The following is a 27,209-nucleotide window of genomic DNA, read 5'->3' on the forward strand; positions in this document are numbered from 1 at the left end:
CGAGCCGAACAGACTCATGGGAATGAAAGTAGAAAGAAAAAGAGCAACCCAGAGAAAAAAAAAAGCACGACCCAAGCTTACTCCTGAGGAGAGAGCTCGCTTCATCAGAGAAGGGAAGTGCTTTGGATGCGGGGAACATGGACATATCTCCGCGAAGTGTCCTAAAAGGCACAGAAAGAACAGAATGATAAAGACGACGACAGGTCTGAGAGTTCGAGAGCAGCTGAGGAATGTGGCAGAAAAGGCAGATAGAAAAGCAGAACTGGTACAACATGGCGTGGGACCTGTACCGAATCTAATGAATGAAAGTACAAACTTTGCCGCTTTTATGGCAAAGTGAAGGATGAGGAAGCTCTTTTGAAGGAGCCAAGGCCAACTTCTTTTCACTTGGAATTGGCGGCTCGATTTGGAATTACGCCCGACAAACTGACGCCACAGGCGGAGGTAGTTCGAGTGGCACCCGGATGGGATGTTGCCATTACACCGAGCATTGGCAAACTTTCTTTGCAATGACAGGGGTGTTCAGGCCACGCGAGTGACGTTCTACTCAGGAATCCTTGGTATCACAAGAACTACGCCGTGGTTGACTATCGGGCCGAGAAAGCGACTTTGATAAATGAAGGGCTTAGAGATTGTACTTGATGAACTTCAGTTTTCTTACTCATTCTTTTGGAAGAGAATTGAACGTTGGATAAAGGTTAAATATGTTTTGACCCGATCAAAAGAACGCCAAGAGGGCCTGAAGATCAAACCATTGATCTAATACCTGGAAGCACGCCACGGAATCGGCCACCTTATCTTGTGAGCCGAGTACAGAATGAAAAGATTATGAGCCCAGTGAAAGACCTCTTGGAAAAGGGTCTTGTCCAGCCTAGTACTTCACCGTATTGCTCTCGAGTGTTGTTGGTTTTGAAGAAAGAGGGATCTTGGAGAATGTGCATCGATTATAGCATTCTCAACGAAATCACCATCAAGAACAGATTTTCGATTCCTAGGATCAATGATATACTCGACAGGTTACAGGGATCCTCGTGCTTTAGCAGGATTGACTTGAAGAGTGGATATTTTCAGATCAGGATAGCGCCAGGAGATGTCTACAAGACAGCTTTTCGGACGACTTTTGGGTTATTTGAGTTTCTGGTGATGCCTTTTGGCTTAACCAATGCTCCTGCGATATTTAACCGGATGATGGACAACATTTCTTTTTTTTTTCGAGAGTACAGGCTATTTGTTGGCACTTTCTTTGACGACATCATTGTTTTCTCCAAGAATGAGGCAGAACACAGAGATCATCTGCTTCAAGTCTTTCAGGCATTACGAGATCACACGTGAGTGATTAATGCAAAGAAAAGTGAATTTTTCCTACCAAAGATACACTTTTTGGGACACATTGTGTCAGGAGCAGCAGGAGTGCAAATGGACCCGGCCAAGATAGAGACTATCCGTGATTGGCCCGATTTGAGGAATGTCCATGAAGTTAGAAGCTTCTTGGGACTATGTTCGTACTATAGGCGGTTCATACGAAAGTTTGCAAAGGTTGCTTCCCCTTTGCCTACCTTGACACAAAAAGGAGTACCTTTTTTCGTGGGGACCCACAGAGGTGACTGCCTTTCGGACATTGAAAGAGAAATTGACTACGTGACCTATTTTGACTTTGCCGGACTTGCAGAAGTCATTTGAAGTATATTGTGATGCTTGTGGTCGTAGTCTGGGTGCGGTCTTGATGCAAGAAGGCCATGTCATAGCTTACGAGAGCCGTTTGTTCTCTAGGCCGGAGATGACAGCACAAATCTATGGGAAAGAGCTTTTGGCGGTTATCCATGCTCTTACTCAGTGGCGGCATTACCTACTCGGAGCAGATTTTACTGTCTTTAGAGACCATCAGAGTTTGCACTACTTCTTGTCACAGAAACAGCTTTCGGAAAAGCAGATGCGGTGGGTGAACATCTTGTCACAGTTCCACTTCGAGATTGTCCATGTGCAGGGACAGAAGAATGTGGTGGTAGATGCTTTGTCTCGAAAACCGTTGGTTCTGGCTATTTCCGCGATACATCATAGGAGCTTCGAGGATATGGTCGATCAGTATGCCACAAATACAGATTTTGCAGATATTTTCACACGGATACGGGATGGGGAGACAGTAGCTGGATACTCACTTCGGGAAGGCTACTTGATGAAAAAGACTATGTTGTGCGTTACACAGCCGTTGAGGGAAAAGGTTATGACTGAATGGCACTGTCCACCTTTTACGGGTCACCGCGGCATTGCTACCACCATGAAAGGGGTAGAGAGATATTTCTTTTGGCGGAGACTCAAGAAGGATGTGGAAGAGTTTGTGCGCAGTTGCTTGGTATGCCAGAGGTCAAGTTTGACAGGCATAAGGCAAAGGGATTGTTACAGCCTTTACCCATACCCACCCACCCCTGGGAAAGTATTGAAATGGATTTCATTTTTGATCTCCCGAGAATACAGAATGATCACGATGATTTTCCGATTACATGGCACGCCTGAGACGATTGTCTCCGACAGAGACTCCAGATTTATGAGTTTGTTTTGGAAGGCAATTTGGGAGAACATTGGCACGCGGTTGCAGTTCTCGTCATCGTTCCACTTGCAGACTGACGGGCAATCTGAGATTGCCAATTCAGTGATTTTAGATTTATTGAAGTCTTGTATCTCGCATCAAAAGACTCAATGGGAAAAGAACTTACCTTTGGTGGAATTTGCCTACAATAACACGATACACTCTTCGACGGGGAAGACGCCATGTGAGATTGTTGAAAGTGTTGCGAAGGTTCCATCCTTCGTGAGCACGAAAGATTAGAAATTTGAAGCGGATGAATATTCGCGAGACTTGGATACGGCTTTTGCCAAGGTTCGCGAGACTTTGCAGAAGTCTTAAGAACGACAGAAAAAGGCAGCGGATCGCCATCTTCGCGACTGGAAACTGAAGGAGGATGATTGGGTGCTCTTACTTTTGAGAAGGCACGCCTAAGAAAGAAAAAGGGAAAGGAGAGGCTTTTTCCAAAGCTTAGTATGTGATACTACGGACCTTTCCAGATCACTGACAAGATAAATGATGTCTCCTTCCGATTGAAACTGCCAGATACTTGGAGGATTCACAATGCATTGCATGTGAGTCTCTTGAAACCTGTTAAGGGTGATGTGCCTGATGATGGGGAGCCTGATGAGCAACCCAAAGTGGAAGAAAACGAGGAGATCCTTGTTCCTGAACAGATTTTGGCACATAATGATACGAAGAAAGGTAAAGTCTGAAGGCGGTTCTTGGTTAAGTTCAAGAACTTTCGTGCATTTGATGCGAAGTGGATGGAGGAGGAGGACCTAGCAGATACTCCTCGGATTGTGAAACTTTACCTCGATGTTTTGGTTTAGCATAGTCTACTCCAAACGGAACCCAGAAACTCAGCTTGGCCGAAGATCTGGTGCAGTGGGATGCACAAGAGGGGAGTTACTCCACTCCTTTGTCAACAGATGCCTCGATTTTGATACTAAAGTCACTGATGTCTCTTTGAGCTTCAGGGATACTAAGAGCTGACAGTATTCTACTGGATGACTTTATAAAATGGAATTCCTGATTATGATACTGATTTGTTCTTGACTTCTTGTGAGTGCAGGAACTGATAGCCGAAATGACTGCAGCATTTTGGTCTGATTGATCTCGAATAGACATGGTTGCAATAGGGGTTAGTCAATCGGACATCGATGAGGTCCCGATTGGACCTAGATGTGATTGCTAGCTACATTGCCAATAAATCATGGTCTAAGATCCGAATGAATGTTGAATATCATGTGATGTCCTGTGATGTCTGGTGATGTCCTGTGATGTCGTGTGATGTGACTGTCGATTTTGTACATGTGCTAGATGTGTGTTCCTAGTACGTAGGTACTAACAGTCAGTGTCTGCTAAGACGGTTTATGGCTTTTGTCGGTTTTGCAGGTGTAATCGCGGTCGATTACAATGCTTTCAAGAGGGGGGTATGTCACAAAGTGATGACGTGGCGCACAACAGAAACCCTAATTTTTGCCAAAAACCCTAATTTCCGAAAATCGCGGAGGCGGATTATTATTATTATTATTATTATTATTTTTTTTTGGGGGAAATTTTGAGCGACGCAAATCTCAGCTTTTTGCTTTGATTTGGGAGAAAGAAAGAGAAAAAGAGAACTTGCTTTTTACTGACTCTCATTCAGAGAGAGAGAGAGAATCTGCTTTTGCTTTCAAGCTTTTGGGGCTCTGCTTTTGGGCATCCCTTGTAACCTTTAAGTAAGTGGTGAGGGCTTCACTTCTTAGAGCATCTGGACGCAGCGTCTGAGAGTGAAACCCTAACCGCTCTCTTGTACTTTGATGATTGATTAATACAAAAAGAAATACCGAAAGGGGTGCCAGTCTTTGGGGCCAATATCTCTAGGCACGGAACTCCGCCGGGCCAATGCTAATTTCTGCCAGAAACCCCAATTTCCGAAAATCGCGGAGGCGGATTATTAAAAAAAAAAATACTTTTTTTTTTTTGGGGAATTTTTGAGCGACGCAAATCTCAGCTTTTCGCTTTGATTTGGGAGAAAGAGAGAGAAAAAGAGAACTTGCTTTTTACTGACTCTCATTGAGAGAGAGAGAGAATCTGCTTTTGCTTTCAAGCTTTTGGGGCTTTGCTTTTGGGCATCCCTTGTAACCTTTAAATAAGTGGTGAGGGCTTCACTTCTCAGAGCATCTGGACGCAGAGTCTGAGAGTAAAAACCCTAACCGCTCTCTTGTACTTTGATGATTGATTAATACAAAAAGAAATACCGAAAGGGGCGCCAGTCTTTGGGGCCAATATCTCTAGGCACGGAACTCCGCCGGGCCAGTGCAAATCTATTGTGATCTGTGAATTGTTTTGAAGTGGTTATTTGGTGCTGTCGCGGTTGATTCTTGACTTGGAGTGTCCAAGTCTGTTACATTGAGTATGTGGGTATGCCTCTTGTGTTGCTCCATGTAGTATCTCTGTTAACTGAGAAGTAATCTCCTCTACAATATATACTGGTTCGGCTGCCCACATCCTATCATAGATCTTTTCCACATAGACTGAATCAGTCTCTGGCGTGAAAGTATATCTTGTGTGTGTCTTCTTCCTATGTACTTGAGAGGCATTGTATTGGAAGGAGATTGATAAGGTCAAGAGAGCATGATCCACTGCAATCCCAACCGGTCTGGGTCCCACCTTAAAGTCCTCGATACTAGAAATAAAGCTTGGTGAAGTCATGACATAATCCACTGTACTGGCCCCATGCCTGTGTGGGAAGCATGTGAATCCCCCAGATAAAGGCAAATTCTTTAGACCATTAAGTATGGCCAAACCATGTATAGTTGCCATCTCCATGAGATGTCTCCCATATTCAGTGTGTTCTTTATCCTGTGAGGTTCTAGTAAGCCCCCTCTGTGATAAATCCACTTCTCTGAGCATTTCCTCAGAAGTATCATAGAATATTGCTTGAGAGTTGGCCGTTCTGGCATTAAAGTCTCCTAAGAGAACGATGTCTCCATCTCTAGAGAACTCCCATATGTCACTATTCAATATGGAGAAAGGGGACTGTTTTTTAGGTGAGGAGTAGACTGATGTACTTGGAGGGAAGTAGCATATAGCGATTTATAGAAATCTACCTGTCTCGGCTCTCATTCTCACCCACATATACCTTGCTTGCTCATCTTTCCTGATAATCTGTAGTAGTGGTTTCAGCTCCTCTTTAAATAAGACTGCTACTACTCCTGAACCCCGGCTACCCCGTAGAGATCTCTTGTCTGGTCGACCAGCTGTTTCCCATAAATAACCCTTCACATGCGGCATAAGCTGTCCCGGTATCTGGTGCGTCTCTGAGTAGAAAACTATGTCTCTGTCCCTAAAGCTGTCTTCAAAGGCACCTACATCTAGCCTATATGATCCATTACAATTCCACGTCGCTATCCAGAGTGTCGCCCCATAGGTCTCGCACCGTCATGATGAGCGCTTTTCCAGAACCTCTACTTTCCCTCCTCTATAAAAGGCGATTTTCCCCTTTTCTCTTGCTGCCTTGATCTCTGGCATCAACTCTTGCATGTGTGCCACTTGTGCCAATGTAAGGTCATCTCCCAGGAAAATACCGGTTTTCTTAAGAGTTAGCCTCTTCTTTAGAAATTCTTTCCTTATTTCTATATTCGGGAAGCGGAGAATAAGTGCCCTATCCTTTACGTTTCCTTTCTCGTCGACTCCTTTCTTGCCCACTCTCCATGCACTTGTGTGAGTAGGCTCTGTGATGCCCATGCGTTGTAGCAATTCCCGCACTTCTTCATCTACATTCTGTTTGTCTTTGACTCCTGTGACCCGCACATGCAGAGCCCGATTCTTCCTTTTCTGCTCTTCCTCAATGGTCATATTAATAATGGTGGAGGTAGGTGTGGTCTCAGGCATCTCAGCCTCTCCTTCCCGTAGAGCTTTCATCTGATCCTTCATGTCCTCGAGCTCCTTCAGCACCGAAGGTTGGTCGTCTCCCTTCTCCTTAGTCGCAGATTTGCAAGCCGCAAGTTCTCTTTTTAGCTCCTCGATTATTGCATCTTTTTCCCCCATGTGCTTTTCTAGATTTGTTCTCCATGCTTCAAAACTTGCTACTGCCTCATCGAGTTTCTTTTGCATAACGCATTCTGTTACATTTACTTCGGCCTTGATTAGGTTTCGTAATTCCGTTTTCACGATCTGAATTTCCTCATTCTGTATCCCCCGGATCTCTCTCCTTAGTTCTCTCATCATGTCTCCATACATGGAGTTCCTGTAGCTCTCAGCGGTCGCGTGCATTTCCTTCCTGATGTCATCCCTCATATAGTTTAGCTCTAATTTGAGCATCACCTTGACCTTCTCCATCAGTAGCTCATCATGTATCCTAGAGGTTTTCCTGACTCGTAAGGATCCTGGTGATAGTACACTATCTCTGTTTCTCCGTTTGAAAGTAGCCGTCGTTTTTTTTGTGGTGGTGTAGCTATCTACACCCGGCCCTTCCCCTTCGGTAGGCGGATCCATCGAACCCGAGCCACAAATGTGGGGTAGGGTACTAGGGTGAGGGACTGAGAGTAAGGCAAACTTAAAAGTTTATTTTAAAAGCTTAAAAACCTTTAAACTTTAAAAGTTTATTTCAAAGCTTAAAGGCCTTTAAACTTTAACGTAGGAGATCTTTGTCTTGCTACGCGTAGATGAAGGAGGGGTGCTGGGGACGTGCTACGCGTAGGAAGTCCTTCTACGCGTAGAAGCAGAGGGCTTGTGTGCGAGCTGAGCTGGTAGGCACAGACGCAGGCACAGACCCACACGCACTGCAGTGCAAGAGTATTGCACCTGCTGTGTGCCACCTAAGGCTGTCTTCGCACGCTATTTCAAGCCAGTAACCACTGTGCGTGCTTGCCTCTTCACACTGCTGAAGACCGGCTGACCGTCGGTGCTGCGCTGCTGCCTTTGTCCCGCCACTCCAGAGTAAAGCAGGAGCTGCCGCGCCAGCGTTCTGCACGAGAGAGAGAGAGAGAGAGAGAGAGAGAGAGAGAGAGATGATATATTAACGTCTTCAAAAGGCGAAAATGGCCTATGAGACCAGCTGATACAAAGTGGTGAAACTAGTACAATGTCTGAATACAAAAGTACAAAGGTACTGAATGCAAAAAATAAAAGTGAGAAGTGAGTAGTGACAATGAAAATGAAGTGTAGAGTAAGTTCTCAATGACACTCCGGATGTCGTGCTAGGATGTCCCTGATCCTCTGCTGAAGTCTCCGTCGATGGAGTGTGCTCCTGTGTCTCGGTCGTGGTCGCCTCGATCTCCCAAGCTCAATCGCCCTGTCAATGAGGGTGCCTTTGGTATGCACGTGGGCACAACTCTGCGCTGGTGGCTGCTCTCCTGGCTTTCCCGATCCAAAGAAATCTGTGATCGGTCTCTGTGACTGTCGTGTCCCATGTTTCCTCAACAGACTATCCATATGCCGCTGTAGCTCAAGTGGATATAAGCCAAGGCATCTCTGATCCTCATACTTCATGACTCTATCTAGGGGTCCAAAGCCCTCCCTGAATAAGCAATGGAAGCGCCCTCGTATCTCATAATACACAGTGCAGTGGCATATGTAATGTAACTTTGTCTCTGGCTCTGTACCGCATAATTTACATATCCTGCTCTTTGGTGGTATCCCTCTGAATCTGCCCGTCTCAATCTCCAAATGGTGCGAGGATGTGCGGATGTGACCTATAGCGCATCGCAAACTATGAGACAGATGAGTGTCCATGTAGCTCGGACGAATCACAAACCCATCTCCCGAGAGTTGGAGAAGATGCTCCTTGTAGAAAGCCATCTTCGTGCCCAACTCCTGCACTGGCTCTACCCATGTCCTCTTGGTGTCCAACTGTATAAGATCCTGACGAATAAGTCTATTGATCTCCGTCTGTGCGACTGGTAGTGAAGGTGCATCCAGGGAATACTGAAAAGGAGGCAGTCTATCTAGGCTGAAACCATGCCGTTGAAACCAAGAGGTCATCTACGCATACCAACATAATGTGTCTCCTTGCGTCGCTAACTGTCTAGAAGACTCCAGAGCCAATCTAGCGTACCTGCCTCCACGTGTATCCCATAGGCTATGCAAAAAGGACACGGATCTAGTAATAGCCTCAATCTCTTTAGGAGGGGCTGCTAGCTCCGCTCGAATAATCGCATGTGGTACGGAGGACTTGGCTCTAATCATCCGAGAGATCATAGATACCAAGGGCCTCTCCATGTTCCTCCACCTGTCATGATCCACAGATGGTCCCCACACTTGTACCCCATAAAGCATAGCTGAAGTAACCAAAGTATCAAAAAGCCATAGCTTTGTTCGTGGTTCCTGAAACTGAACCTGCGAACACATTCTCTCTAGCCCTCCCAGTGCTGCATATGCTCTAGACAGTCTAGTCTCTACTGCTCTCCTCAGAGCAAACCTCGGTCCCGAGAATACCACCCCAAGATATGTATATGCATCTGTGTATTCCACAGTGTCCTGACCATATACGAGTGTAGGTGCCGATCTTCTGACCCATTGCGGAGTAGTGTTAAACACCATAACCTTGGTTTTACCAAGGTTCACAGACAATCTACTATCCTCCGCAAAGCTGTGTAATGCATCCAACTGTCTCTGCATGCCCTCTGGTGACTCTGATATCAACACAATATCATCAGCATATAGTAACAAAGGGATCCATGTCCCTGCTAGCTGAGCACCTCTGTCGCCTTCTCTGTCAATGTAGTCAGAAACCTCATCTACATACATACCAAATAGTGTAGGGGACAGAGGACACCCCTGCTTCACACCAATAGTGGAATGCACAATGTCAGAAATCCCCTCAGGAGTGCGTACGTGGCCAATCACTGAGCCGTATAAAGCCATGATCCCCCAAATGATCTCTCTGGGCACTCTCAACTCCTGTAACCTGCGCATCAATCTGGCTCTCGGTATTGTGTCGAATGCTTTGCGGAAATCCACAAAGCAACAATACATCCATCTCCCATGTGCCCTACCCTCCTCAATAATGGCTCTGAGTGTAAGAATATGGTCCAAGGTGGAGAAACCCCTCCTAAATCCAGCCTGTCCTGCTGCTCGTATGTCCTCATTTTCTGCCCATTTACTCAGTTGCTGCTCCAGGATAGACGCATACAACCGTGCTAATGTGTGCCCTACCATAATAGTACGGTAATTCCCTGGTACCTTGGGATCCCCTGCTTTAAAGAGAGGTACAATAGTAGATAAACTCCAAGACCTGGGCAGTCCCTCACACATGACCCGGTTAAACAACCGCGCAAGAACCTCTGACAATTAATCTCTAGCATGTATCAAGTGCTCTGCCACCAAACCATCATGATCATATGCTCTCCTAGTCTTCATCCTGTCAATGGCCTTCTTCACCATCTCAAGGGTAAAGAAGGTACTGGTGTCTGGGCATGGCTCTGGGGGGTCTGGTAGAGGCGGTTGCCCCGGTATTGTATATAATGATGCTGCATACTGACCCCAAATTTCGGGAGAAGTAATCACCGGAGGGGGGGAGTGCTCATGGAAGAAACGCTAGGCCTCCCCTGAATCTCGACTCAAAAAGAGCTGATACAAATCACGTTCCAACTGGGCTAAAAAGGCCCGCTTCTTCCGTCGTACTAGACGCCGAAGAGCAATCCGAGACTGTTTATATGTGATCACCCCAAGTACAAGCTCGCGCTGAATCTGAGCTCTCATCTCTCTGCACTCATCATCATACCAACTTTTTTGAGGTATGCTCCCAGAACGTCTTCTCTGATCTGGTCGAGTATGTGGGTATGCCTCTGTTGCTGCCCCATGCAAGATCTCAGTCAATAGAGTAGTAATCTCCTCCACATTATAAACTGGCTCGGCTGCCCACATCCGTCTGTAAATCTCCTCTACATACACCGAGTCGGTCTCTGGTGTAAAAGCATATCGTGTGTGTGCAATCATTTGTGGTGTCTGAGAAGCACTGTACTGGAAGGAGACTGAAAAAGTCAAAAGAGCATGGTCCACTGCTATTCCAAAAGGTCTAGATCCCACACTAAGATCCTGAATACTAGAAATGAAGCTCGGTGAAGTCATGACATAATCCACTGTACTAGCCCCATGTCTGTGCGGAAAGCATGTAAATCCCCCAGAGGAAGGAAAAATCTCTATTCCATTAAGTATGGCCAAACCATGCATAGCCGTCATCTCCATGAGATATCTCCCATACTCTGTATGCTCCCTATCTGTTGAGTGTCTGTCAAGCCCCATCTCCGAAATATCCACTTCTCTGAGTTATCTCCTCTGAGGTATCATAGAATACCGTTTGGGAGTTGGCCGTCCTGGCATTAAAGTCTCCCAGGAGAATGATATCTCCATCTCTAGAAAACTCCCATATGTCATCATCAAGTATAGAGAAAGGAGATTGTCCTCTGGGTGAGGCATAGACTGAAGTACTAGGGGGAAAGTAACATATAGCAATATATAGGAATCTGCCCATCTCAGCTCTTAGTCTCACCCACATGTATCTCGCCTGGTCATCTCTCGGAACTATCTGTAATAGCGGCTGCAATTCCTCCTTGAATAAGACAGCTACACCTCCTGAACCCCGGCTCCCGTGCTGGGATCTAGCATCTGGTCTACAAGGTGTTTCCCATAAATAACCAGTCACACGTGGCATCAACTGTCCAGGCATCAAATGCGTTTCTGAGTAAAAAACAATGTCTCTATCTCTGAAGCTATCCTCAAAAGCACTCACATCCAATCTATAAGATCCATTACAATTCCATGCCGCCATCCGGAGTGTGGTCCCATAGGTCTCGCACCGTCATGTTGTGCGCTTTTCCAAAACCACTACTTTCCCTCCTCTATAAAATGCAATTTTTCCTTTCTCCCTTGCTGCCTTAATCTCTGGCATCAACTCTTGCATATGTGTTATTTGCGCCAAAGTAAGGTCATCCCCCATAAATATCCCTCTGTTCTTAAGTGCTGGTCTCTTCTTTAGGAGTTCCTTCCTTGATTCCATAGTTGGGAATCGCAAAATAAGTGCTTTCTCTTTGACATTTCCCTTTCCATCAATTCCCTTCTTTCCTACTCTCCAAGCACCTGTATGCGTAGGTCCCGGGATGCCCATGCGTTGCAAGAGTTCCTTCACTTCATCCTCTACATTTCCAGTGTCTTTGATACCTGTAATACGCACATGTAGGGCTCTATTCTTCCTCTTCTGTTCCTCTTCAACAGTCATATTGATGATGGTAGAAGTCTGTACGGCTTCTAGCATCTGGGCCTTCCCTTTCTTTGCACCCGCAATCCATTTTTCTGCTTCGTCAACCTTCTCTTGTGTTTTAAAAAGGCGCTCCGCCCATAAAGAGGCCGCTTTCGAATTTTGCTCTTCCCCTTTGCGCAAAGTTTCCACTTGTTGCTTAATTTCCTCAAGCTCTTTCAACATTGAAGGCTGATTTTCCCTCTCCATTTTGGGCATAATCTTGCAAGCTGCAAGCTCCCCTTTAAGCTCTTCAATCACTGCATCCTTTTCCTTTATGCACTTTTCCACATTTGTTTTCCGGGCATCAAAGCTTGCAATTTCCTCATCTAATTTTTTTTGTATAATACATTCCATAACATTCACTTCTGCCCGCACTAAATTCTGCATCTCCTCTTTCAAGGATGCGTACATCTCATCATGTTTACCAAGCATCGCTTCATCCAATTCTTTCCTCATATCTGCATACATAGAATTCTTATAGTTATCCGCATTTGCATACATCTCTTTCCTAATATCATCTCTCATAAAGCTGAGCTCTGATTTAATCATTACTTGAATTCTTTCCATTAATACATCGTCCTTGACTCTGATGGTTTTCCCTGCCCGTAAAGAACCTGGCGAGAGTATACTTTCTCTGTTCCTCCGCTTGAAAGTCGCTTGCATTTTTTGTGGGGTGACGAAGCTACTTGTATCATCCAACTCATCTGGTTGGTCCATCCTCAGAGAGAGTTGCTCCTTCAGCTGTAGTCCCCTGCCTGCTCCTCCTCCCCCCGCTTCTGCTTCTTCCGCTCACACTCCTCCTTCCCCCTGCTTGCTTTTGCCTGTCGCGTCCTGGGTTGCGCGCATCAATTTCCTGCACTTCTCCCTGCTTCGCGTGCAGGCCTTGCTTGCCTCCCCTTCACCTTCGCGCTGTTCTACTCTGTGGCTGTGTGCATTCTGCACTCTTCAGCCCCTCTGCTGCGCAGGCTGATTGCTGTGCACACCTTCAACAGCCCTTGAGCTCGTGTAGGTGGCTGCCTCGCAGGTGCACACCAGCTGCCTCAGGTCGCGCTGCGAGAGAGAGAGAGAGAGAGAGAGAGAGAGAGAGAGAGAGAGAGAGAGAGAGAGAGAGAGAGAGAGAGAGAGAGAGAAATGAAATGTTATATTAACGTCTTCAAAAGGCCAAAATGACCTATGAGACCAATCAGTTACAAAATAGTGAATCTAATACCATGTCTGGGTACAAAAGAACTAGAAGTGGAACAAAATACTACTACTACTACTACAATCTAAAACTACGTGGGTGTAGCAGCTGATACAATAGGTACCCGGTAAACTGGATGTAACAGTGTGTGAAACAAAGATGGAAGAAATGGTGAGGATCCATCCTCATCTGCACTCTGGATGTCGAGAGAGTATGGCTCGAATCTTCTGTTGTAGTCTCCGTCGATGCTGTGTAGCTCCTCTCCTCAGTCGCGGTCGTCTGTATCTCTGTAGCTCCAATGCTCGGTCGATGAGAGTGCCAGTAGTGGTCGAATGAGTGTGGGACGAGCTCTGCAGTGGTGGCTGCTCCTCTGGCTGTCCCATATCTAGTGAAAAGAAATCTGTAATGTGTCTCTGGGACTGCCTCTCTCTAGCTCTCCCCAGTAAAGTGTCTCTATGCCTGTGTAACTCAAGTAGATATAGTCCAAGACATCTCTGATCCTCATAACTCATGACCCTAGATAGAGGACCAAAACCCTCTTTGAATAAGCAGTGGAAACGCCCCCGTATCTCATAGAACACTGTGCAATGACATATGTAGTGCAACTCTGTCTCTGGCTCTCTCTGGCATAATCGGCATATCTTGCTGTCTGTTGGTATCCCTCTGAATCTACCAGTCTCAATCTCGAGCTGATGTGAGGATGTGCGTATCTGACCAATGGCACAACGCAAACCATGAGACATATGTGTGTCCATGTAGCTGGGTCGAATCACAAACCCATCTCCTGTGAGGTGGAGAAGATGCTCTCTATAGAAAGCCATCTTCGTGCTCAACTCCTGAGGCGGCTCTATCCATGTCCTCTTGGTGTCGAGCTGGATCAGGTCCTGACGAATGAGTCTAGTGATCTCCACTCGTGTAAGAGACAGCGAGGGTGCCTGAAGAGAATACTGGAAAGGGGGCAACCTGTCCATGGTGAAGCCATGCGTCTGAAACCATGAAGTCATCTGTGCTTACCAGCATGAAGTGTCCCCCTGTAGAGCTAACTGTCTGGAAGACTCAAGGGCCAGTCTAGCATATCTGTCTCTAGTAGTATCCCATAGGCTGTGCACAAAGGACACTGATCTGGTAAGCGCCTCAATCTCCATGGGGGGGGCAGCTAGCTCTGCTCGAATGATCGCGTGAGGTACGGAGGCCTTGGCTCTAATCAATCGGGAGATCATAGATACCAAGGGCCTCTCCATACGTCTCCAACCATCTTGGCCTACAGAAGGTCCCCATACCTGTACCCCATACATCATAGCTGAGGCTACTAAAGTATCAAAGAGCCATAACTTTGTCCGAGGTTCCTGGAACTGAACCTGCGAACACATCCTCTCCAAGCCTCCCAAGGCCGCATAAGCTCTGGTCAGTCTAGTCTCTGCTGCTCTCCCCAAAGAAAACCTCGGCCCAGTGAAGACTATCCCAAGGTAAGTGTATGCATCTGTATACTCCACAATCTCTTGACCATACGTGAAGGTCGGTGCCGATCTCCTGATCCACTGCGGTGTGGTGTTAAACACCATGACCTTGGTTTTACCAAGGTTTATAGACAATCCACTATCCTCTGCAAAACTGTGTAATGCATCCAACTGTCGCTGCATACCCTCTGGTGAGTCAGAGATCAAGACAATATCATCAGCATATAACAACAATGGGATCCACGTCCCTGCCAGCTGGGCACCTCTATCACCCTCTCTGTCAATGTAATCAGACACCTCATCAACATACATACCAAATAGAGTAGGAGACAATGGGCAACCCTGTTTCACCCCGATAGTGGAGTGAACTAAGTCAGATATCCCCTCTGGGGTGCGTACATGTCCCATCACTGATCTGTATAAAGCCATAATCCCCCAAATCAACACTGTGGGCACCCCCATCTCCTGCAGTCTGCGCATCAGTCGAGCTCTCGGTACCATGTCAAATGCTTTGCGGAAATCCACAAAGCTACAATAAATCCGTCTCCCATGTGACCTGCCCTCCTCAATGATAGCTCTGAGTGTCAGAATATGGTCAAGAGTGGAGAAACCCCTCCTGAAACTTGCCTGTCCCTTTGCCCGTACACCCTCACCCTCTGCCCAGTTACTCAACTGCTGCTCAATAATGGATGCATACAATCGTGCCAGTGTGTGTCCAACCATAATAGTGCGGTAATTTCCAGGCTCTGTAGGATCACCTGCCTTGAATATAGGCACAATAGTAGACAACCTCCAAGTCTCAGGTAATCCCTCACACATGGCACGATTGAACAACACTGCAAGAACCTCCATCAGCATATCCCTAGCATGTATAAAGTGCTCCGCTACTAGACCGTCATGATCGTAAGCCCTCCTGGTCCTCATCCTGTCAATGGCTCTCTTTACCATCTCAGTGGTAAAGAAGGTGCTCGTAGGTGGACATGGCTCTGTAGGATCTGGAAGGGGATCCTGCCCAGGAACCGTATATAACGATGTCGCATACTGGCCCCACACATCAGGAGAAGTAATCACTGGGGGAGGGGAGTGCTCATGGAAGAGTCGCCATGCCTCGCCTGAGTCTCTACTCAAGAACAACTGATACAAGTCTCGCTCCATCTGGGCCAGGTAAGCTCGTTTCTTCTTTCGCACAAGGCGCCGGAAAGCAATCCGCGACTGTCTGTAGGTGATGACTCCTAAATGAAGATCCCTCTGAAGCTGGGCTCTCATCTCTCTGCACTCCTCATCATACCAACTATTCTGGGGCATGCTCCCAGAATGTCGCCTCCGATCCGGTTGAGTGTGTGGGTATGCCTCTGATGCTGCATCATGTAGTGTCTCAGTCAGTAAAGTAGTGCACTCCTCTACTGAGAGGCCTGGAGCAACTGTGCATAGACGATCCCAGATCGCCTCTGTATAAACCGAGTCAGTCTCTGGTGTAAATGTATAACGGGTGTGTGACCTGCCTCCTGATTTCTGGGCTGTACTAAACTGAAAAGATACGGACAATGTCAAGAGAGCATGATCCACTGCTACGCCCACTGGTCTGGCTCCCACTGTGAAATCCTGAATACAAGGAATAAAGCTCGGCTGTGTCATAACATAGTCCACTGTACTGGCCCCATGTCCGTGTGGAAAGCATGTGAAGCCTGCTGCTCCAGGAAACCGCTTTAAGCCATTAAGTATGGCTAGCCCATGTGTAGTCGTCATCTCCGTGAGGTATCTCCCATACTCAGTCTGCTCTCTGTCATGTGAGCATCTGTCAAACCCCAGCTCACCCACATCCAACTCTCTAAGCATCTCATCTGAAGTGTCGTAGAAGACTGTCTGACAGTTGCCCATTCGAGCATTGAAGTCTCCTAGGAGGATGATATCACCATCCCTAGAAAACTCCCATATATCATCATCTAGAATTGAGAAAGGCGATTGCCCTCTGGATACAGCATATACTGACGTACTGGGGGGGGAGTAACATATAGCAATATATAGAAATCGACATGTGTCAGCTCTCAGCCTCACCCACATGTATCTAGCCTGATCATCTCTCCGTACAATATGTAGTAGTGGCTGTAGCTCCTCCCTAAACAACACCGCTACTCCTCTTGAACCTCTACTTCCATGCTCAGATCTCGTGACTGTTCTGTGGGCTGTCTCCCATTTGTATCCCACCACATGTGGCAACAGTTGGCCAGGGGCCTGGTGAGTCTCTGAAAAGAAAACAATGTCCTTGTCTCTGAAACTGTCCTCAAAGGCACCAACATCCAACCTCATAGACCCAGTACAATTCCAAGTCGCCATCCTCAATGTGGTCCCATAGGTCTCGCACCGTCATGTAGAGCGCCTCTCTACAATCACCACCCGACCATCTCTGTAAAAGGCCATCTTCCCCTTCTCCCTTGCCGCTTGAATCTCGGGCATTACTTCTCTCATATGCGCAAGTTGTGAGAGAGTGAGGTCATCGCCTAAGAAAATACCTGTCTTCTTGAGAGTAGGTCTCTTCCTCAAGAATTCCTTCTTCTCTTCCAATGAAGGGAAGCGTAGTATGAGAGCTCTTTCCTTTGAAGATTCTCCGGGGCCCTCACTCTTCTTGCCCACTCTCCATGCCTTTGTGTGTGAAGGCTTCTCCACCCCCATCATTGATGTGAGGCTTGTGACCTCTTTTTCCACATTGTTTATGTCCTTGAGGCCGGTTACCCTCACATGTAGAGCCCGCATCCTCCTTCTTTGTTCCTCTTCGAGGGTCATGTTGATAAGAGTGGGTGTACAAGGAGCTTCCTTACCTTTCCCTTTCTTGGCAACCTCAATCCATTTTTCGGCCTCCTCTACTTTCTTTTGCGTTTCGGATATGACCGCGGCCCATGACTTCTTCTCCTCATTGATGTTGTCAATTTCTTCCCTCAAAGAGGGCTGAAATTCCCCCTCTTCAAGCCCATTTTTTGACCGTGTTTCCAACACTTCTTTGTGGAGGTCCAAAATGCTATTCTCCAACGTGGCGATCTTGTTGAGAAGATGATCCTTCTCGTCCTTCCACCTCTTCTCCTTTTCTTCATTTTCTCGGAGGAAAACGGTCTTCGCGTTCCTCCAATCTTCCATCTCTTTTCTCCATGCTTTCATTTCCAATTCAATGATGGAAATTCGTTTGGAGTGAAGCATATATTTGAGTTTGCTTGTTGGCATAGGTGAGGTTGGGGATGACATGAGAGAGAGAGAGAGAGAGAGAGAGAGAGAGAGAGAAGAGAGGATTGATGTTTCTAAAGTGCAGAAAATGCAGCAAACCCTAAAACGCAGATCTGTCCAACAACCCCCAAAAAAAAAAAAAAAGGTCGCGAACCCTAAAATACAGGTCGCGAGCCCTAAAAACAGGTCGCGAACCCTAAAATACAGCAGCAAACCCTAAACGAAAGCATGGTAAAGAGAGAGAGAGAGAGAGAGAGAGAGAGAGAGAGAGAGAGAGAGAGAGAGCTACGTATTCAAAGATGCAGGCACAGACCCACACCCACTGCAGTCACAGACCTACACCCGCTGCCTTCATTCCATGAGAGATAGATAGATAGATAGATATGAAATGAAATGCTATATTAACGTCTTTAAAAGGCCAAAATGACCTATGAGACCAAACTGTTACAAAATTGTGAATCTGATACCATGTCTGGGTATGTTTCAGGTGATGACAACTGAGATTCTTCGGGGCATGCAATATAGAGGATCAGAGGTTATGAGGGAGGTTGCGTGGATTATTTTCGATGAAGTTCACTACATGCGAGATCGCGAGAGAGGTGTAGTTTGGGAGGAGAGCATTGTCATGGCACCTAAAAATGCTCGTTTTGTCTTTTTGTCCGCCACAGTACCCAACGCAAGGGAATTTTCTGATTGGGTTGCCAAGGTATGCTGCATTTTACTCTTTTACAAGTGTTTGTATATGTCTATATTTTTTACTCTCTCAAGCTCTAAACTTGCATACATGTTTGTATATATGCTGGAAGAATGTTCGATGAACATTTGTGGATGGAAAAAGTGATTTATTAGAGTAAAGAATACAATCATTTGTTAACAGATTGTAAAATGAAAACTAAAGTGAATTTATTAATTAGTAAGAGATATTGGGGTACATGACCCTTTGGCAATAAATGCAGCAAAGGGTTCACGACCATCAGGCATTAAATGTAACAATGGGGAGTGTAACCACATCTTGTGAGTGGTTGGAAGAAAAGATAACGAATTGCCAAATGTGCAAGGCGTGTAACCATCTTCATTTAGATATTTGAGCAAAATGAATTGAAGGAGGGTGCTCAGTGTAGGAGATGGAACATGCTCCATTGGAAGAGAATAGGTGGCCCTGAACCGCCGGTGTGAGCGCCCCTGGTTGGGTATTTATTTATTGATTGAGTTTGAGTAGAACGGATTGTCAGTCCTCACATACTTGTGTGCTTTGACTTCATGCACCAAGAATAAACTTGTGTATGTAGGTATCTACGCGAGGAACCCTTATATAGGTTCTGTTGAATATTATACGTCCCAAAAGCTCCACTTTGGTGTTCTAAAAGCAAAACCAATTCTACAAAAGCAAGAGTTTTTAGGCAAGCTTGCTTTTTGAGGAAAAGCAAAAAGCAAGTGCTTTTTGAGGAATATGAAAAACGTTTTTCCAGACAAAAAGCGCGAGAAACGAATACTGTTTCAATTCCAGAGAGAGAAACCAGCTATGTGTTAGAGAGTAGTGTTGCTAAAATTTCTAGAGAGAAAACATGTAGTTCTAGAAAGAGCATCTGCTAGGAGAGAGCACAAATTCTAGAAGAGAATTTTGCTTTGTTGAAGAGAGAGAACTGTTTTAAAGATGGAAACGGTATGTACATGGCTGAGAGGTTCCGACACTTCTCCAACTGATATGCCTCTTATTCCTTTTAAAGAGAAGATGGATCGGTGATGCTTGTGATCATCCATGTGAATGAGCTAGTCAATACAGGTAGCCATGCCGAGTATGCACACTGGACTACGCGGATCTTGGCGAAGAAGTTGAGATGACTGACCTTGGCTTACTTCACTATTTTATTGAGCCTTTGTGTACGCTCATGCCCTGAGGACTTTTAGGATGAGTAAGGGAATTTGCTTAACAAGTTCCAGTTGTTTTTTTGGTAATAGTCTGTAGGGGATTGTACATGGGTTCAGTGCAGCTTCAAAGCTTTATCTAAGCTTTTCGATTTGAGGGTTGTCTTGGTGTTTTGGTGTATTCAGGTACATCAGCAGCCTTGTCATATCGTTTACACCGATTTTAGACCTACACCATTACAGCATTATGTGTTCCCAGCAGGAGGTGATGGTCTGTACCTGGTTGTGGACGAAAAAGGTAGCTTTCGAGAGGAAAGTTTTTATAAGGCAGTTAATGCAGTTTCCACGGGCATTGACAAAAAGAGTAAAGCTGCAAATGGAAAGCGCAAAAGGGATTTTGAGAATAGTGAGCAGAGTGACATTTTCAAGCTGGTTAAAATGATAATGGTGCGGCAGTTTGATCCAGTTATTGTGTTCAGCTTCAGTAAAAGGGAGTGTGAATTCTTGGCCAATCAGGTAAACAACTAGTGCTTTTCTCTCCTCTTTTAAATTCTTACTGGCCATCCATTTAGTGAATACTGGGGTGTCTTGTATATAACCACATTTGATCTTAGCCGTATTTAATTGGGCAGTAGAATATGTGCACACTTGCACAGATTATTGGTCATACATCATTGTGAGAAACATGAATCTGTTTTGAGGAATCGCTGTTTATGTGGATCTTGACCTGCGATTCATCGGGCGTGTCAACATCTTCGGTGAATTCAATTTGTGCTTCGTTATCATTGCTATTCAATTGTTGTGTACAAGCGTCACTTGTTTCAAGGGAATTTCTTCCTTTTTTATAGGGCGTTTTTGTTTGCTCTCTGGTTTTCTCATGCATAATGCATTCTATGTGCCTTCTGCTTCTGCCTTTTGCAGATGGCAAAGTTAGATCTAAATAATGAAGATGAGAAAAGTCTCGTGGATGGTGTTTTTTCCAATGCACTGGATTCGTTATCAGATGATGACAAGAAACTACCTCAGGTATGTCTATGCAATATCTGCCACCTGATCTGGGTCACAACCCTCCAAAAATGTTTCTGTTGTGAGACTGTTTAGAAGCAATAGAACAAAATTGGTTTCCCGAATTCAGCAACCTAATTGCATTCTATTAACACCACCTAATTTCTTATACAACTCTCACATGTATTGGGGTCGTGTAATTCTGGTCTTGATACTCTTTATCCCTGTCAATAGCAAGCAGTTGCCAAGGGAGTAGATTTTGTCGCGGAGTGTCTGGCTGTGTGAAGCTTGACGAAATGCTAAGGCTTTTCTGTTATTCTATTTCTAGGTTGGCCATCTTTTACCTTTGCTAAAGCGGGGGATCGGTGTGCATCATTCTGGACTGCTTCCAATCCTCAAAGAAGTGATTGAGATTCTTTTTCAAGAAGGTCTTATCAAAGTAAGTTTTTATTTCAATTTCTCCTGTATGTGAGTTCTTTTATTAATTCACTAAGTCTTGAATGCTATCTAGTGTCTCTTTGCAACAGAAACTTTTAGCATTGGTCTCAACATGCCTGCAAAAACTGTTGTGTTTACAAATGTGCGGAAGTTTGATGGGGATAAGTTCCGCTGGGTCACCAGTGGAGAATATATCCAGATGAGTGGACGTGCTGGACGTCGAGGATTGGATGATCGTGGTGTTTGCATTCTTATGCTGGATGAAAAACTCGAGCCAGCAATAGCCAAGTCAATGGTCAAGGGTTCACCTGATCCCCTTAACAGGTAAATTTGCTTTGGCTTCCAATCTATGAAGGGAGTGAGAAATGAGTCTTAGGAGGTGGCTTTTGCATGTGTTTGATGTTTGCAATTAGCGATATATCTGATCGATCAGACTTAAGGCTCTCTTTCAAAGCCTGGAATTGGTATCATATTTGGAGTTTGTTATAGCTTGGGGCCAGGGCTTCCCTTCCTGTTTGACAGGTAGTGCATGCTAGAGTGCAAAAGAGTAGATGGCAAAGTTCTTATGCAGACTTATCCTGCTGAGTGTTCAATAACCAATAAACCTTGTTTATGTGTTGGGCGTGAGCAGTCGTCGTGCCAAGAGCCCCTGTCTGCAATGGTGACAGTTTTCATTTGTAGGCTTGATGTCAGCCAACCCTTCCCTTTAAGAAGGGTTGTAACTTGAGCATGTCGACTAGATCAGAAAATTTGCTTCTCAGACTAGAAAACCATATTCATGCAATATGTTGGAGTCTGATTGCGCTACATGTTAGCCAAGGTGTGGTAGTGTCAGCACAAAGAGTTGATACCAGTTTTAACCTTGGAGTTTACCTAGGATGTCTTTAATCAATGTGAAATAAGCACGACAATAACCTAAGGAATACTTGATTGCACATATTTTACTCGAATTCTCTACTAAGGATGCCTGAACCCTTTAAAAGCGTGAGTTGGTATGGTGAATAGGATTTTAATACCGAATTCAGGAGAGAATAATTAGGGACCTTGCTTTGAGGGTTAACCGTGCTACAGGGGAGTGGAAATATGGTGATAAAGCCTACAACAAGGGAGGCAAAGTACATCAGTGTAAGCGTTCTGCAATAATAGCCCACGTGTTGAACCCTATTTAAGTATCAATTGCCGTGTCAGAAAAGATGTAATGATGTGGTGTAAGAGATTTTATTTCGGGGGAGAAGTGTGCACTTGTGGTGTGTATATCCCACTCCAGGGGTGTCTGGAAGTATTTTGGTCGCGGTACTGTCAATTGTATTTATGTAGTATGTGCTACTCTTGCTGCTGAAGAAGATTTAAAGCCTTACTCTAATATGGTCCAGGTATTTGTCATACAGTGCTTTTCATCTGAGCTATAATATGATACTTAATCAGATGAGATGTGAGGAGAGTGATCCCGAGACACTTCTTCGCAGTTCTTTCTATCAGTTTCAGTGTGACCGCGCTCTTCCGCAGCTGCAGGTTTGTCTTCTTCCAGTAAACCTTTCAATGTCTTTATAGGAAGGGGTGGGGCAAGCTACTTGCGCCACATTTTTGTAACAGATGCTGTGACTTAATGGGAACTCTGTTTTTATACGCTTTCTTATCTATGTTGCCAAACATTTGAAGTTTCTGTTTGGTGATCTTTTTTAAAATACTTTTCAGGACCGTGTTTTAAATCTAGAAAAAGAAAGAGATGCTATTCACATTGAGGGTGAAGATAATGTCAAGAACTACTATTCCCTATTGGAACAAAGCAGAAAGCTACGAGGTGAGATTCGGAAAATTGTTCTCTCCCCACAGCACTCTCTACCATTCCTTCAACCAGGAAGACTTGCTCGTGTTCTTATCTCTGGTATGCTTGAAAGTGAGGAGACTTATCTCCAACGTGAGGAGTTGACTGTGTGGGGAGTTATTGTCAATTTTGAGAAGGTCCAGAGTTCGTCACTCGCATCTGTTGATGGTGGGTAAAGTTCTTTGCCATGCTCTTCTGTGTCGTGTGGTGCTGGAAGCCTAATTGAAAAGATAACACGAATCTTTTGAAATGAAATGCAGAGACTGTAAAAGTCAAGGCACGTGAAGCGGGCTACATGGTTGACATTTTGGCAAACTGTGTGTCTAACAATGAGAAAAGTAAAGCTGGAACAGTGCGGCCTGTATCTTTGGATGAGCCTGGGGAACCTTTAGTGGCATCTTTCCCCCTTTCCCAGGTACATAAGAGTATAGACACATATTTTAATCGTTGGAATTGCAGCTCATGAAATTTGACATATTCTTGGTGATGCCTGTCAGGTAGAGCACCTGAGTGCAATTCGTGTCAATGTCGCCAAGGACCTTCGTGGCTTGGAGGCGCGCGAGTCCACTTTAAGCAAAGTATGTGAAATATTACGGCGGTTTCCAGAAGGTCTACCAATGCTAGATCCTGAAGATGACATGCAGGTTGCTCATCTCTAATATCTTTTCCTTAAAATCATGAGTGGTAGCTTATCTTCCTCTCTTTCCCTTATTCAGGCATGCTTTTTCACAGTTTTGCAAAGAGTTCAAAGATGAATTGAAAACAATTCACCATTTAGATTGCACTTTGTACTTTTTTATCTGTTGTTTTGCGGTGGGTGATTTTCTGTTTGCACGTTGAAACCATATAGAGGACTTGCTTGATTGTCTGGGAAACATTCATATGCTGATGGAAACAACCTTACCTGGTATTTCATATACTTGCCTTAAATGCTCAGGTGGATAGCAGTAGCTACAAGAAAGCAGTAAGGAGATTGGAAGGAATAGAAAGTCTTATAGAAAATCACACTATTGCATCTTCGTCAACGCTTGAGGACAGACTTAGAAGCTACCATAAAAAGGATGAACTTACACAATCGATACGGGCTGCTCGCCAAGATGTCCGAGCTGCTACTAATCTTGTTTTTAAAGATGAGTTAAAGTATCGGAGAAGGGTACTTCGGCGCTTGGGGTAAGAAAGCAGTTCTCTCCTGCTGAAAATGTAACAAAACACTTCTTGGTTAAAGCTACCTATCCTCTGAGGTGTTGCTTGCAGGTATGCTACATCTGATGACGTTGTAGAACTGAAAGGGAAGGTCGCATGTGAAATCTCTAGTGCAGACGAGCTCGTGCTATCAGAGCTAATTTTCAAGGGATTGCTGAAGGATGTATCCGCTGAGCAGATGGTAGCCTTGTTGTCGTGTTTTGTCTGGCAAGAGAAAGTGAAATCCGACCAAAAGCTCAGTGAAGATTTGTCCACACTTTACTCGCAGCTTCAAGAAACGGCAAGGCGAGTAGGGAAGGTTCAGCTGGAATGCAAGGTATGTATTATGACACCTATAAATCTTCTATGAAGTGTCTTGTGTACAATACACATTATTTATTTCTTGTTTCTGTGGTCCCTTATTCGTCTATGGCACACTCTGTTTGTTGTACATTATGGAGAGATATTACATGTATGTTTTCTCACTCTTAAATATGCTGCATGCATAGATGTAGTCCGTACCTGGCAGATTTAGCTGTGATTTTTGGTCTTGTTGCTTTTGAAGATATTTAATAGAGTTCGCTTGTTCTTTCATTCTCTCTGTGAAGGAAATCAGTTTATGTGTTTTATGTACTGGTTCTTGCAGTTGGGTGTAGATGTGGAGGACTATGTCAACAGTTTTAGACCTGACATTATGGAGATGGTTTTTGCATGGGCAAAAGGAGCCAAGTTTTTGGAAATTATGAAACTAGGGGCAGTTTTTGAGGGCAGTTTGATCAGAGCCATGAAACGCCTGGAAGAAGTTATACGGCAGCTCATATCAGCAGCAACAGCTATTGGAGAGCTGGAGCTTGAGGCCAAGTTTCAGCAGGGCTCAGCCTTGATAAAGAGGGATATTGTTTTTGCAGCATCTCTGTATCTTTAATTGCAGGTATTTGTGGCTGGTGATTGATTATTTGGGCATTTTGTTAAGTAGGAGCTCTTGCTGTGACAAGGGGCGGCCAAAACTCTTCAGAGCATGCTTGGCTGCCGAGGAAAGCACTAAAGATGGATTGTGGATGGGGTCACGTCCGATGGAATGCATAGGCTCGCTCATTCGGCATGATTTAGTGCAGTTACAGATGGTTGGTGTGCAAGTTTGGGGTTTGTGCTGTGAGGGTTGCATCATCCAGGGCAGGCACAACATGTATTCTCTGACATGGAACCACCGCACGACATCAAAGATCCATAATGTCCCCGCTTACTATGGTCAGAGTGTCAAACCCTGATACAAATGAAGCCTTTTCTCCTCTAGGAACATTTGCTTTTGTAGGCCATTCAATTAGAGCTGAGAAACTACTCACATGCCAATTTTGACATTATTATAGTTCTCTACTGAAAAGGTATACTTTGGAACTCCATGGCTCCTTTCCTCATTCAAATGCTTAGTTTTTAGTACTGATACACACTGTAGTGCAAGTGGCACTCATTGCTCTGTAACAGGCATTTGAGGTCAGAGACAAAAAGAAGAAAAATGTTGTAACAATAATCTCGAGGGACCAAGTTGATGTAAAAACGACAGGTTTGAACTCGAGATACTATTGAACCAAGTGGACTTCTGTCAATCTACTCTACTTGGCCTGGAGAATCTTTTTGGCCTCGGGTGGCTTTAGTATCTACTTTGAATGAGTGTCTTTGTTTTGTTTTTTAATGTACTACATCCATCTTCTTATATGAAATAAAGTATGAAAGCACAGTTTCGTAGTCCAGCAACAACCCTACAAGAAAATCGTGTCAGCTTACATTTCTACAGTTTCAAATAATTTACACCCAACTTGCACCATACCAAATCACGGTGCATGACCATAAGTGCATCTTGAAATTCCACCTATCGATTGCACCTCGCAAGCACATCTGATAAGCGCCCCTCACAAGCACATAGGTGATAAATACCTAGGTGTTAGCTCTGATTCCGAAGGAGATGGGCCGTTTGGCCCGTTTAATTAACCTTCGCAAAGTGTCGCATAAGTAGCGACTTGCATGAATAGTGTACACAGTAGGTCACTTTTTTGTTTTTTGAGGTTTCAAAACAAAAAAGGTTATGGATACAAGAGATGAAAAACCCAATACAAAAAGTCACCTTTCAATTTATCATGACCTGCAGTCTGCCAGAATCATTCGCTATTGTTCTATTGGTTTCCAAACGGATATATAGATTTGAAATCTCAAAGAATAAGAATAAAAAAATATTATACACCGTTATGCCTATCCATATAAGATAGAAGAAAAAGACAAAAAAAATTATTCGAAAGAAAAACAGAAAGTTATTCTTTAGAGATTACCGAGTACAAGTGCACATCTAGGCTATTAAGGACCCTATACTATTAAAGATATTCATATGGATTTAGACATAAAAGGGCTATTATCGATTTAGAAAAAACACTTTTCTTATTGAAGATTGTTTGTAATATGATTAAATCTATTATTCATAAAGGAGGCCATTTACTGTTAGTAAATACTGATCCTTTATGCAATGAAATAATAACAAAAATGGCAAAAAAACCAATTAAAATCATATTAATTTTAAATGGATTGGTGGTTTTTTAACTAATTGGGAACATATGAAACATGAGAAACGCTTAAAATCTTCATCCACTACAATATGATATAAGTATTCTTTTAAGTATAGTTATAGCATTAGTAGTATCATACGCATTGAATTATAAATCAATGTCAAATAACAAGTTACTAAGAAAAATCTTATTTCAAGTGTTGATAACATTTCTTTTTGTTTCTGATTACGTAAACTTATAAAAAAAGAATTGCCAGTTATCTCCGTTCAGAGTTCAGTAGCTACTTAATCCTACTCCCACTCCTAATTATTTGCCTGACTATTGGGCGTGAGAAGCACATTAGACGAGCAAATTTGACGGTGCAAAGCTAAAGACAACTGGCAAGCATGTGACATTAAGCGCAATTGCATAAGTGCACCTCGCAAGTTCAACCATAAGTGTACCTCGTAAGTGCCTCATCAGACAAGCGCACCTTGCAGACAGCTGAAAAGCTCATGATGCTTGTAAAAGCGTTGCACATACTGTTGATTTGCTTTGTGGCTACTGTGTAGCCATTAGGGTTTAGGCATATGTGCATTGCCAATGTGCATGCTATTTCACAATACCAATTTTTATGCTTTACAGCACCAAAACCAAAGCTCGTGCACATTTGGTAGTGTGCAGTTCTATGTCGAAACTTTGCATCACTACGCCATTTGA

At 44.4% G+C, this 27,209-nt stretch overlaps 2 protein-coding genes across 3 annotated transcripts in view; one reads left to right on the plus strand and one right to left on the minus strand.

Moving 5' to 3' along the window:
• MTR4 (RNA helicase, ATP-dependent, SK12/DOB1 protein) overlaps positions 1-25,612 on the plus strand; it is a 65,616-nt gene extending 40,004 nt beyond the window's left edge. Inside the window, exons 3-14 of one of the 2 annotated variants that reach the window (XM_086491284.1) lie at positions 18,130-18,348; positions 19,695-20,024; positions 20,430-20,534; positions 20,842-20,952; positions 21,025-21,275; positions 22,325-22,463; positions 22,647-22,944; positions 23,037-23,191; positions 23,274-23,420; positions 23,714-23,946; positions 24,031-24,295; positions 24,605-25,612. In XM_086491284.1, coding sequence (XP_086347410.1) covers positions 18,130-18,348; positions 19,695-20,024; positions 20,430-20,534; positions 20,842-20,952; positions 21,025-21,275; positions 22,325-22,463; positions 22,647-22,944; positions 23,037-23,191; positions 23,274-23,420; positions 23,714-23,946; positions 24,031-24,295; positions 24,605-24,883 — 2,532 coding nt within the window. In that variant the 3' untranslated portion in view covers positions 24,884-25,612. The remainder of the gene's footprint in view (positions 1-18,129; positions 18,349-19,694; positions 20,025-20,429; positions 20,535-20,841; positions 20,953-21,024; positions 21,276-22,324; positions 22,464-22,646; positions 22,945-23,036; positions 23,192-23,273; positions 23,421-23,713; positions 23,947-24,030; positions 24,296-24,604) is intronic. The other variant, XM_086491285.1, reaches the window with a different exon arrangement.
• On the minus strand, positions 13,158-16,175 carry LOC147434893 (uncharacterized). The gene is made up of 2 exons (XM_086490669.1): positions 14,799-16,175; positions 13,158-13,682 (listed from the first exon to the last, which is right to left on the minus strand). The coding sequence occupies exons 1-2, from the start codon at positions 16,173-16,175 to the stop codon at positions 13,158-13,160; spliced, it is 1,902 nt and encodes a 633-aa protein (XP_086346795.1).
• Positions 25,613-27,209: the final 1,597 nt, after the last annotated feature.

Source organism: Adiantum capillus-veneris, chromosome 19 (assembly GCF_014529385.1).
Source record: "Adiantum capillus-veneris isolate H3 chromosome 19, ASM1452938v2, whole genome shotgun sequence".
Taxonomy (NCBI): Eukaryota; Viridiplantae; Streptophyta; class Polypodiopsida; order Polypodiales; family Pteridaceae; genus Adiantum; species Adiantum capillus-veneris.